At 39.1% G+C, this 13,806-nt stretch overlaps 1 protein-coding gene across 13 annotated transcripts in view; it reads left to right on the top strand.

The window, feature by feature from the left end:
- Positions 1–13,806, top strand: part of LOC131438020 (dystrophin, isoforms A/C/F/G/H) — a 1,278,256-nt gene that overhangs the window by 702,881 nt on the left and 561,569 nt on the right. For all 13 annotated transcript variants that reach the window (XR_009230868.1, XR_009230869.1, XM_058607784.1 and 10 more), the window contains 2 exons: positions 1,861–1,951; positions 2,024–2,278. Coding sequence is in view for 11 of the 13 variants with exons in the window: in XM_058607784.1 (XP_058463767.1) it covers positions 1,861–1,951; positions 2,024–2,278 (346 nt within the window). In the remaining 2 variants the exon portion in view is untranslated. The remainder of the gene's footprint in view (positions 1–1,860; positions 1,952–2,023; positions 2,279–13,806) is intronic.

Here is a 13,806-nt window from a genome sequence, read left to right as displayed (position 1 = left end):
TTACTGGGAAAGGAGCAAAACCAAGTAATTCTGTTAGTTTATTTTCAATTTGGGCTATATAGACTATTAGCGATTCATGTAGCCTTGAAAAGGACTAAAGCCTTGAATCAATGAAACACTAGGTAGCCAGAAAAAAATCCAGATGCCAAGAGCTATTCGCGTGCGGTGCTAACGACTGTTCAACACCGACTGATGATCAATTGCTTAATAGTAGCTTTCAAACGAGCCTAAGTTTGTTGAAATCGGATATCTTCGAGTAAATTAAGCAGACAAAATTTTGTTGAATGGTGTTTGCAAACATGCATACGAGGCTCTGTTCGAAAGTCAATTCTTTCAACAACACTTTTACCTTTCTATAGAGAACGGCAAACATATAATTGAAATATTATTAACTACAATGAGAATATAAAATCTGTTTTAATCCACCTAGTGGTGTAATGATGCCTTTCTCATATCAATCATACTATTATATGAAATACTATGGTATTCTTCAAAATAGTTTTCTTCTTTTCTTGAAAGAATAACCGACATCGGTTTGTTTGACTGTCTACTGATAGAAACTATCAATTGGAAAAGATTTGAGGTCGATTATTTTTTTACGGTTTTTCGCCCTTTTTACACACTTTACCCTATATTTCCGGATCCGGAAATCAGATTGAGATGAAATTTAAGAATTCCGTATGAGACCACAAGACCTTCCATTTGAGACTAAGTTTGTGAAAATCGATCGCGCCATTAATAAGAAAAGCTAGAAAACATATTTTCATTTTTTGCACATTTTACCACATAACTCCGGAACTGGACCTAAAGAGCTTTCATTTGAATTTAAGTTTGTGAAAATCAGTTTAGCCATCTCCGAAAAAGTTGGTACACTTATTTCCACAATTTTTTGCATATTTTACCCCATGATTCCGGAACCGAAAGACGGATCCAAATAGTATTCAGGAATTTTGTATGAGACTACAAGACTTTTCATTTGAATCTAAGTTCGTGAAAATCGGTACAGCCATCTCCGAGAAAAGCTAGTGCAAAGAAACGTTACATACACACATTCGCATATACACACATACACACGCAGACATTTTGCGTACTTGACGAACTGAGTCGAATGGTATATGACAGTCGGTTTTCACAGTGATTGCATAAATTTTCTATATGAGAGAGGTTAAAATATAACTAATGTGTAATAAGAATATAAAATTATGACTTCAGTTTTGTTCGATGAATTAAATATATTAACATTGAAAGACCTAATTCGAAATACTATTGAATTCCATTAATTTTTCTTACAGCAATATACGAAGTATAACAGACGTAATAACACAGATACGTATTTTAAGTGTTAACTATATCCTTTTTCAGTGATATTGTTTAGAAATCTGTATCCTAATTAGATTTCTAAACAGTATGCAACCATGGTAGTAATTCAGAAGAATTAACGACCGGAAAACAATTAGCATACATTTAATTTTTGCTACCGTCACCATACACACATTCAAAATGGATGGATGCAAAATTGATCGTATTCTGTTGATAATTTATTGAATTTAACAAAACTGGCTTTATTCAGTTTAAAAATTAAATTAGCAACGTTGCAAGATAGTTTTCATGCCATTTAGTGCCCTAAAAGCATACAAAAAACAACGAAATCGGTTACATGAAATTCGTTGGAATTCCATGGAAAGCATGAAAACTTTTCGTGAATTTGTGACTGAATGTAACTTTTGTAGCCCAAATAGGATTATACTATGTCGTTGTATTATTTTTCGAGACAGTTGTAAAAAATCAAGCCAATTCATAACTAATGGGTAATACTCGAAACTAATTTAAATTAATTTTTCAATGTATTTCAATTTTCAGTTACACAAATCCGAGAAAAATGGGACGAAACCTCTCAAACTGTTCTTCAAAGAAAATCTCAGCTGAACGCAATGCTAGGTGATTCACATAGGTAATTGATATCCCACAAACCCCAAATATGAACAATGACACAGAAAATTTTTTGTAAATATTCAAACTACAGGTATGAGTCAAAACGCGCTGAAATTGATAATTGGATGACTCGTATGGAATTACGCTCAGATAAAATGGGAGCTGTTGCAACAACAGCAGATGTACTAGAAATACAACAGAAGGAACAAAAGTCATTTCATGCAGAAATTCATCAGTTTAAACACCAGGTCGAACTTTTTAATCAACTAACGCAGAACTTAATAGCAGTTTATCCATCAGATGATACATCTCGTATAAAAAGAATAACTGAATCTGTCAATCTACGGTAAGTGCAAACTACAGGACATGGAAAACAAATGAACTGAATCACAGTATACATTTTTTATTCGCTTAATGGTTCTTGCATACATCAACAACTGAACCATTCGTCAGTCACTCCTGAGAAGTCGGAGTTGGTTCGCATTGGTATGTATAATGCATGCAAGTTCGTTTTCAACTATCGAACTGATCGGATGTAAATTCGCGTTTATCAAATCGTGCATTGAATTGTTCACAAACATATTTGAAACAGTATATAGTGATAACAAGTGAAACGATTCATGGGACAATACAGTGAGAGACTGTAAAAAAGTGCTTTTTCCTCTGGGAGGCTCTTTGCACTTTATTGGATGGAATATTTACCGATTGCCTCGGACCAGGCCTTGGCGGCCGGTAACCGTTTGGGAGTTATAAGCTAAGTAGAACTTTTTACCCTCACGGACACAACTCCGTGACATGACCCCCTTTATAAATTTGCCTGACCTTCCGTCATATTTGATGGCAATAAAACTCGCACCAAAAAATATCCCGAGGGACTTGCACTCTCAGCCAGACCGAACGCGGTTAACATCCGGACTAAATTAAACGGAAAAAAATTGAATATGCTTACCTGATCTTGCAAAATTCTACAAATAAAAAAATTGAAATGATGCGCTCAGACAAGTTTAGGATCTTGTTAACCAGTGTAAAACAGGCTAATGAGATCTATCAAAGTAAGCTTTTCAAGCAGAAGTACCGCGTATACGCACCAGCTCGCAAAGTCGAAACAAACGGTGTGATAACCGATCAGAGTATCCCTAGTAAAGATTCGAAGGTGTCTTCTGGTGGGTCTCAAAATAATAAAACAACTCGAAGTGATGGTAAAAAATCTGAGAGAAAAGCTCCAGGTCTAAGAAAATTGAATTCTAAGCAAAAACTTTCACCACTTCCTAGGACTTCAGAAGCCCCTAAATATTTTTGAGGCATTTGACTGCAAAATGGCCTCTATTTTCAGCGATCGTATCCTTCAATGGGTAAGTCACCCACCGAGGTCACGGATACAATCACTGCTATACAGTGGAATCGTAGAAGCATCATTTCAAAGAAGAACCTTTCAAATTTCGAGTGAACCATCTTAACTGGGATGCATTTGCATTGTGCGAAACATGGCTAACTTCTGATATAACACTAAACTTTAACGATTTTGATATTATTCCTCTGGATCAAGATAATCCCTACGGAGGAGTGCTTTTGGGTATGAAAAAGTGTTATTCCTTCTATCGTGTTAGCCTCCCCTCGATACCAGGTATTGAAGTTGTCGCATGTAATATTATAATCAAAGACAAGGACCTTTGCATTGCTTCCATCTATATTTTCCCAAGAGACTCGGTTTGGTATCGGTGGCTCAGTGATATCACAGAGCTCCTTCTCGCACCGACGTTCGTTATAGGAAACTAACTCAAACGGAACGGGACGTGATTGTCTTCACGATGATAACAGATCAGCTATGATCCATGATGTTAGCGACAACTTTCATATGACAATCTTGAATACGGGAGAAAAGAAACGGATTCCTGTACCACCAGCAAGATCAAGTGCGCTGGAAGAAGCTACAAAAACACAACAACTTCCTTCGGAGGAAGAGTACACGTTTTTGGCCGACTTGATTCTCGACACCGCGACTCAAGCTCAAACAAAACGTGCACCCGGCTTAAACTAACATACATCCTCCCAACCCTTGGTGGGACAAAAAGTGCTCAGAACTAAACGCGAAAATAATTTAGTAATTTACCGAGTATAGAAAAAAAGTACGGGTGTGTAATGTTAGAGACATAACTGGATGTCGTGAATACGAATAAAACTGACACTCTTTCATTATACTTTCGAAATAAGTTATCAAAATGCCGTGCGAGATAAATTTCTGGCATTCAGAAGGGCCAAATTGTGTAATTCTCTAAAATATTAAAAACTGTTGCGAATTTTGCACAAAGCTAATCAAATTATCCTGAAAACTGGCTCTGTGACCTGAACGTTTGAGGGTTTATACCACGCCAAAGGTCTACTTTCATTGCCGACTGCTCCTCCTGACGACCGAAATCCAAATGAGAGGACGACCATCTTTTTTGCATAAATATCTGTTTATTAATCTTATTTTTGTGTATTACATCAACATTTTACAGTACAAGTGTTTTGACCCTTCGACCTTTCAGCTTTGTTGTTCATACGATTCGTTATTAATAATAGGTGTTTTAGTTACTCTTGTTATACATACTAATGTTTAATCATAATATTTATTTTAATTATTAATAAAATATCTACCTACTTATAACTATCCCTAACCTAATACGTACAAATTTTGAATTATTTGTATTTCAGAGATTGAGCACCTCTCTTCAAATTCCGTGCAGTATTGTTCGAATTTTTGTTCTAGTATATCCAGGGAGGCCATCTCATGTACTTCACTAGTCCTTGTCCAAGGGGGTAGATTTAGAATCATCTTTAAGATCTTACTTTGAATGCGCTGAAGCCGAAGTTTGTGTGTTCGTGCACAGCCCCGCCAAACAGGGACTGCGTATTCAATTGCTGGATAGATGATTTGTTTATATACAGCCATCTGGTTCTACAGGCACAGTTTAGATGTTCTACAAATCAGCGGATACAGAGACCTAATTAGTATGCTGCATTTTTGAACGATTTTGTCAATATGTGACCTGAATATCAGATGTCTGTCAAAGGTGAGTCCTAGATAGATAACTTCGTCGGACCATTGGAAGACCTCATCACCGAATCGTATTCGACATTCGTCATATGGAACAAGTTTTGGAGATCTTGAACGTGGAAACAAGATGACCTGAGTTTTTGTTGCATTGATCACAATTTTCCAGCTTGTAAAATATTCAGTTAGGACGTCCAGACCTGTCTGTAGTTTATTCTTCAGAGCATTAATGACACGACCTTATTAAAGAATGGCAGTATCATCAGCAAATTGTGACAGAACACCACCACCCGGAAGAGGTGGGATGTCTGATGTAAAAATGTTGTATAGAATGGGACCTAGGATACTTCCTTGGGGTACACCAGCAGGAATAGTAAATCTTTCTGAAAGTGCATTATTCAGAGAAACCTGGAATGCTCTATCTGCAAGATAATTTTTGATAATTTTAATAAGATACATGGGAAAATTATACCGATGCAGTTTAAACACCAGGCCATCGTGCCACACGTTATCGAATGCCTTTTCAATATCCAATATTGCAGTGGCAGTCGTTTTGGACACTGATTTGTTTTGCTGGATGACGTTGTTAACCCTTGTGAGTTGGTGGATTGTGGATCTTCCTTTCCGGAACCCAAACTGTTCTTCCAGAAATATATCCTGTTCATCTGCGAAAGCAAGAATTCGCCTTTGTTTTGACTTTTCAAACAGCTTGGATAGGGCAGAGAGTTAGCTGATGGGCCGCTAGCTCTTGGAAAAGGAAGGATCTTTCCCCGGTATCAAGACTGGCTTTAACTTTAGCTAACTTCCACTTTGAAGGGAAGTAACCAAGCACCTGTTAAATAGTTTAGCTAATAAGACAAATGAGCGAATACTCAATTGTTTCAGCTCAATGTTGAATGTGTTGTCGAAACCGGGGGCCTTCATATTTTTGGATTTTTTCACAATAGTTATCAGCTCATTCGCAGTGACTCTACTTTCCTCAGGAACCAAGCTGTCTGATTGGTCAACCTCAGCTACGCTATCAGCAACGGCTCTTTCATGTGGACTAACAATGTTAGGTCCTAAATTGTGAGAACACACAAACTGCTGGTCTAGCGCATTTACCTTCAATACTGGTGTGATTAAAGGGGGAGCGGGTCATTTCGCCGAAAGCCATTTCGCCGAAAGTCGTTTCGCCGAATGCCATTTCGCCGAAAGTCATTTCGCCGAATAGGTCATTTAGCCGAAAGTCGTTTCGCCGAATGGGTCATTTCGCCGAAAGGGTCATTTCGCCGAAAGGGTCATTTCGCCGAAAGGGTAATTTCGAATACATCAAATTATTTTTGGGTGTTATTATGCCTCCTGTATAACTGATGTGGCGCAGCCACATAACCGAAGCCAAGATGGCTCGGCGGCATAAAGCCGACGAGGCGACGCCGGCTGAGTTGGCCGCCGACCCGCCGTCGGAAGCGGCGGCCTCTTGCATACAAACCTGTAACCGCCTCGTTTGCCCGGTCTACTCAAAGCTAGGTTTCTTTGCTTTAGTTAGGTCCGAACGAGCGGTAGCGAGGTCGGACAGCACACGAATCAAATCGATGTGGCGAAGCCGCATTTGATATTTTTTTATTTAGTAAACGGAAAATACCACATACATTCGCTTGGTAGATACCTATGGACTTGCTTTGATGATTAGTGGGTAATAGACAACAAGTTTCTTTGGGAACTTCGTTATGAGGTTCATGAATCTATCTTTATTCAAGAAGTACAATTGTAGGTCAACAAAACGAGCGTTAATGTTATCATCTTTAATTTATCTTTATTTTAAAACGATTCTCATTACGATATTAAGACAATTGCAGGAATCGGCGAAATGACCCTTTCGGCGAAATGGCTTTCGGCGAAGTGGCCCATTCGGCAAAATGACATTCGGCGAAATGACCCTTTCGGCGAAACGGCTTTCGGCGAAATGGATTTCGGCGACATGACCCTGATCCGATTAAAGGTATTCCTTCAGCTGCGTCCTGGGGTGGCAGCAGAAGAGGAATAGGCTTCGGTTTTTTCTTAAGCACCTTCGTTAAGGACCAGAAGGGCTTTGAATGTGGAAGAATTTCTCGAAGCTTTTGCTGGAAGTTCCTGTTGCGAAGCTCAGATATCCTTTCCTGGATTATCCTAGTTAAGTTGTTATAAGAAGTCTTCCTATCTAGGATGCCAGTTCGTTGATACTGCCTCCGGTAGATATTTCGAAGTCGGATGAGTTTCTTGGTGACACTGTCAATTTGAAGAGCGGAACTCGGCATATGTTGTACTGGAACCGTCCTATCACGAGCGACTGTGATTGAATGCTGAAAGGAAGATAGGGCCGCATCGATTTCCATCGGGGAATCAAGTGGCAGATCGACATTAATATATTGGTCGGCGATTTGTTGAAATTGGACCCAATCGGTGCGATAATAGTTCCTCCGAGGTTGAATAGGCACTGTTTCTGGTGAAGATCCCAACGTCAATATTACTGGAAAGTGGTCGGAAGAGAGCTCGATGAAGACAACCGGAGAGCTGTCTATGGCGATGTTGCTGGAAATTCGCGTTGGTTGTTCCGGAGCGAGGGTGTTGTACTGTCCAGCTTCGTAATCTTCGGCAAGTACGAATCCGTTTCGATTCTGTCTTTTGTTTCCCCACAGCTCATGCCGTGCGTTCAAGTCCCCAGCAATGATGAATTTGTTCTGTCGTCGAGTGAGCATAGCCAGATCTCGCTTCAATGATGCACACGTACCATTTCGAAGATTGGTTTGTTTGGGGCAGTACGTTGCAATGATGATGATGGGTCCCATCGTCGTTGTAATCTCAATTCCGATGGCTTCTATAAGTTGCAATTTAAAGGCTGACAGATACCTGTGCTGAATGGATCGTTTAGCGGTAATGGCAACTCCCGCTCCTCTGGTAGTTGTCCTGTCGAGCCTGTGAATCCTGTAATTGGAAATAAAAATAGAAATTTCAGGTTTAAGATGAGTTTCAGTTAAAATAGCAATATCGGCATTTTTCTCTTGAAGAAAGTCGGATAATTCAGCAGTTTTGCTCCTGAATGAGCAAGCATTCCAATTTACTATAACCAACTCATTATATTGCATATTCGATGATGAATTTGCCTAAGGCGTTGATTTGATCTAACCGCGTTCTGCAGTTTCGTAGTTTTGTTGTCATTGTTTCAAAAATGACGATCAGTTGTTCAGCAGAAAATAAATCACCAGAGTCATCCTTTGCTTGTGGTTGATTATTGCCCCATCCAGGAGGGATTTTTGAGGAAGATTCTTTTTGTGATCCAGCGGCTGAATCTTTTGGATTGCTGCGAGGAAGTGGCGGCAAATTCGGAATATCCCTCTTTGGTGGGAGCCGTGGGAAATTAGCTTCATCATTCTGTGGAACATTCTTGCGCGTTGATTGTTTACGGGACGCCTGTTGTCGAATTTTTGTGAACTCAGCACGTTTGGGACACGATTTGCTAGTAGTAGCCATCACAGTTAACACATTTTACAGCGATGTCATCTATTAGGCAATCGTGGCTCTGTGACCTGAGCGTTTGAGGGTTTATACCACGCCAAAGGTCTACTTTCATTGCCGACTGCTCCTCCTGACGACCGAAATCCAAATGAGAGGACGACCCGAGCGTTTCACGCTTTATACTTCGTTTGTTCTTACTGATGTTGGTGGGAGAAGCTCACCTCGACATCCAGTTCCGTCTGTAGCAATAAGAGAAATGAACAGTTTTTATTAAAAATTACCTTTCCTATTTGTTCAGTAAATTCTAATATGTGCCTGGCAACTTCAAAACCGTCGTCCGGATGCGAAAAAGGCAAGCAAGCGTGATGAATTTTCCTCATCATTTCCAAAAGTTTTAGAAAACTTTGTTTTTCAATTATTTATGGGTTTCTCACGCTGTTGAAAATTTAATCACGAATTCCTGATCATATTTCCGATAGCTTGTAGAAAAAAAAGATGTTGTTGGGTTAAGTACATAAAAGATATTTGTGATAAAGTTCTGCCCATTCTTGTACAGGGTAAATTTTGAAAAGGCGCCCCATAGTACAGTAGGTCGTATTCAGGACAAAAGAACCGATTTGAAAAATTCTGGAATTAGAAACTGGACCTGAGTTCATGAACTAGATTCAGAACCTAGAATTCAGGTGGATTTTGGTCGACTACAATTTCGAAACTGAAATCAGCTCCGGAATCTTTTTCCAGAATCCAGTTCAGCATGCAGGCTCTGAATTCTGAACCCATATTTCGGAACTAAGCCTTGAAACTTGAAGACGAGTTTTCGCCACGACTACCAAAATGGGTTGTATAGAGTACAGTAAAGTAAAGTAAAAAAGAACCGAACAGAAGAATTCTGGAGTAAGGAACTGGACCTGAGTTCAAGAACTAAATTTAGAACTAATAGCAGACCCAGAATTTAGTTGCAATTCTAGAACTACAATTTCGAAACTGAAATCAGTTCCGGAATATAGTTCCAGAATCCAGTTTCAGAATGCGAGTGAGAGTTGCTACCTGAGCGTTTGAGGTTTTAACCACACAGAAGGTGCACTCTCCGTCGCTGCTGGTTGATGATATCGCTAGCTCGGCGACCGGAAAGTAAATGATAAATCATTCTCACGATGCCTGCTTCCATCCATGGTTTCCAGATATACGGATTTTCCGTATTCTATTTTCAAGTACTTTTACTTACTTGAATTTACTGAATTTTATACGGATTTTTAAAAAAAATACTGATTTCGTACAGATTTTTATGGAAGCGTTATTAATCGGTTGGACAATCGGGCCGATTCCGGCCGACAAATTTCACTGGGTTAAATAATTGAAAACATTGAAAACAAGTTGAACTCAGTAGCACTAATTAAGTCTTGAACTTCCAGAATGCACTCAAAGCTGGTAATACATGTCATAATTTTGAACGATAATAACTCAGTCATTTGTTTAGAGATTGATATAATTTAACAACCAATCGATACGGAAACATTTAACTTACACATGAAATGCAACGTCGTTTCAGTATTTCAGTAGCGTACTATTGAAAAATTGGTTTTAATTGATCTTTGTTTTTCCGAGCCAATCACAGCATGCCATAATGATGTCATCCTTTAGTCACTTTTGTCACTGGCTGCCTGCGAACGGAATATGTAGCTTGTCTAGTGAATGGGTGACAAAACAGAGTTACATCCATTTGCTCGCTGGATAGTCACTTTTACGCGGTGTATGGATATGGCTTCCATACACCGCGTAAAAGTGACTATCCAGCGAGCAAATGGATGTAACTCTGTTTTGTCACCCATTCACTTTCCGTCTGCTGCATAGCGTGTTCGCTTGAGTATATTGAATACCGATCAGTTGTTGATTCGCCGGTAACTAGCAGGCCAAATTAGATCTATCGGCGATAGATTTTTTGTATCTAATTTGAAGCGCTTGTATCTCGGTGATTTGTTGATGAACACTTGATTCGAAAGCATTACTTGAATATTGTAACTTAAAAATGAATTGATTTGTCGACGCACCTTATATGATGGAAGAGGAAATGTAGTTTTGCTCGAAACTTAAGTTTTTCGTATACGCACGACATACGGAAAACTTAAGTTTTGAGCAAAACTACATTTCGTCTTCCATCATATAAGGTGCGTTGTATGCTCATAGACTTACAAACACTCAACGAACGCCGAAAAGCTACAATGTTTTGTTTCTATCAACGAAATTGTTTCTTAACAAGCACTGAAATATAGCTTTCATAACTAACATTTTATGCTCCTAGAAATCGTCAAACCCTTTTATTTTTTCGTATTAAATAGAGCTTGTTCAATTACGCAACAATTGATATAAAACAGATATAATAGATGTAAAATAAGTTATACGGATTTATACAGATTTTTTCTCCTCTGCCACCACTTGGACACAAGATTAAATACGGAAATTTAGTGCGCACGATCTGGGAACGCTGCTTCCATCCAACACACAAGAAGAAATGATCGATTTTCGACCACGGTTCCCCTTTTATACGCTTTCAGATGAGGATATGTTCCTGACTAGTTTTAGAAGTTTTAGAAAATTTAATTTTTGAGTTGTTTGTGGTTATCTGACACTGTTCAACATATTATCCTAAATTCCTGATCATATTTTTGATGAAATGGTGAAAGAATTATGTTGCTACCGTTAGTACAAGTCGAGATATTCACGATTAAGTTCTGCCCATTCTTCCATATAACTAATTTTGAAAAGGCACCCCATAGTTAAGTAAGTCGTATTCACGACAAAACGAAGCACCTCATAATTACAGAAACTACGCGGCATATGATATTGAAATGAAAAGTATGATTAGAACGAAGAAACGCGGTTACTGGCGTCGGTTCGTGGACGGATTAACAACATAAATATCGATGAGCACTCTTTAAAACACAGCACGACGAATGAGCAATATTAACACCACGAATGAAAGCGAAGAATATTCCATCCGCTGAGTATTCGATTTCGCTAAAAAGGCATGCTCCGACTCTGTTCCGGAGTAGAAGACCTCCCGCACTGCGACATCGAATACAAACGAAACACCGTTATCGATGGTAGAGTTTTCACTTGCGCTATTGTCATGTAACTATAAAGCCCTGGGGTTTCAATTTGTTGAAAAATCTGCCAGACTCCGCCAAAAAGCACTTGTTGAATTTGTTCGACAAGTTCCTTGAGGGCAATATTGTTCAACATTACTGGAGACAAGTGAGAGTGATCGTCACCCAAACTCCTGGGAAACCAAGCTCCGATCACAATTTGTTTCAGTTTTTTCTAACATAAAGGGAGCTTTTGTCTCAGTTTCTACAAGTATCCTATCTGAGAATATGCATCAGCATCGTCTTTCGTCATGTTTGAATAACTTTTTATATAATCCATTATCTAAGAAACACATGTATTTCGCGCATGGTGATATGTCGACAATACGATTCAGTTATATAGGTCTTCATCAGGGCTCATGTCTAAGCCCCGTAAATGATAACGATGAATGTATTGTATTGTCGCTTGTCTGAGCGGCGTGTGAGGAGGACGACTGGAGAGGCGTTTCTTTTGGCTTCTATAGTCGGCAGAACGGAGAAACAGGATTTATTCTTTACCCATTTATTGGCACCGTGAACAATTTGCTTCTTATATGGAAAATGATTTTGCGGTACACGAAGCTGCACTGTTCTAATTTCAAACTTTTACACTATAGTAGCAAACGTGATTACACTGTTTTAGTTTCAAGCTGTTCTTTCTTTTTACACTATTACAGCAAACTTGATTACACATTCCAATCCACTTCTTTTGCTTTGCATATTATTGTACTTCGACTGCACGGTTCTGTGGTAACTAGATTTAGACGTCTATGTTTTCCACACTTTCTGTACACCAGTTTTCTGGAGTGTTATACATCTTTCATATAGACGAAACTGGGAAGATAACTATTCTTTGGTATTACTTTTCGGTATAGTATTCTGCACTTAATGTAACTATTTCATTAGAACAATTTTAAAACTCCAAATTCACGGTAAGCACATCGACAGTTTTGCCAATTTTAAGATATTTCAACATCATTGTATCATTTGGGTTTTGGGCATAATCGAAATAGTCTTTTCATGTATTTCATTTGATTTCGTGATTGTCTTCTCCGTATTGTCCTATTTTTCTACGGATCAACCAATAAATTTCGATTTTCATGTGTTTGTTTGTGGTATTCAGTTGTACATGGCGATGCCGCTGAGTGCAATATGGGGTAGCAATTTGTGATGTTGTGGCATACCCACGCAAGTCATTTTTAACTGTGTCGACTGCGTTTACCTCATTGTTTTCTTAATATCAGTTGTACTTGGCGATGTAGTAATTTGTACGTTGCCATTACTTCAATTCGTTCTCACAGTCTTCCATACTGAGTCTTCGTGAGTTTTCCCCTCTGGTTTTTCAGCTCCACTGTTCATCCTTCCGACATCTTGATGGCTCCACGGTTCCTTTTGTGTTCAACTTGCCACTTGAGACAATTAGTTCTGGGCTCGAACCTTTTTAACCCGTAGAGTCAGGTAGACTACCCAACTTTATCTGTGGAAAGAAGACCGTTAGTGGAGTTGCGCAAGCGAAGGCTTGTTGCAGGTTATTAATTTCACTGACTGTATATGCCCTTTTCCTCACTGTCCCACAACTAGCTTCTATGTCGTATTCTTATCTTAATGATACCTTACCACCCTCGCCATCATAGCTTCAGAAGTTGTCACGGAATTATTTGCTGGCCAGCGTCGTTTTGATAGTCGTTACTCTGTTCGCTTGTACGTTCTCCTTTTCTTGTCCATCCGTTCTTCGTAATTAGTGTCATATCTCAATATTTTTTGCCTTTCTCTATAGAAAGGTATTAGAATTGCTGGAAAAACCGACTTTCGAACGGAGCCTCGGAGGCCCATATTGTTACATACCATTCGACTCAATTCGACGAAATCGGAAAAATTGTCGGTGTGTGTGTATGTGTGAATGTGTGTGAACTTTTCGAAGATATTTATACGCTCTCAATTTTTTCAGAGATGGCTTAACCGATTTGAACAAACTTATGCTCGTTTGAAAGCTACTGTCGGGCCATTGATCAAGTTCAAAGATCAAATGACTGTGACTTTTTGTTCCGGAGATATGATGGTATAAGCGGCGTAACCGATAAAACGCGTTGTATTTATACGCGCCCAATTTTCTCAGAGATGACTGGGCCGATTTTAACAAACTTGGGCTCGTTTAAAAGCTACTGTCGGGCCATTGATCAAGTTCGAAAATCAAACGGCTGTGACTTTTTCTTCCGGAGATATGATTGTATAAGTGACGTAACC

Source organism: Malaya genurostris, chromosome 3 (genome assembly GCF_030247185.1).
Source record: "Malaya genurostris strain Urasoe2022 chromosome 3, Malgen_1.1, whole genome shotgun sequence".
NCBI lineage: Eukaryota > Metazoa > Arthropoda > Insecta > Diptera > Culicidae > Malaya > Malaya genurostris.
The sequence above is the reverse complement of the archived record's forward strand: the minus strand, read 5'-3'. Positions and strand labels throughout refer to the sequence as shown.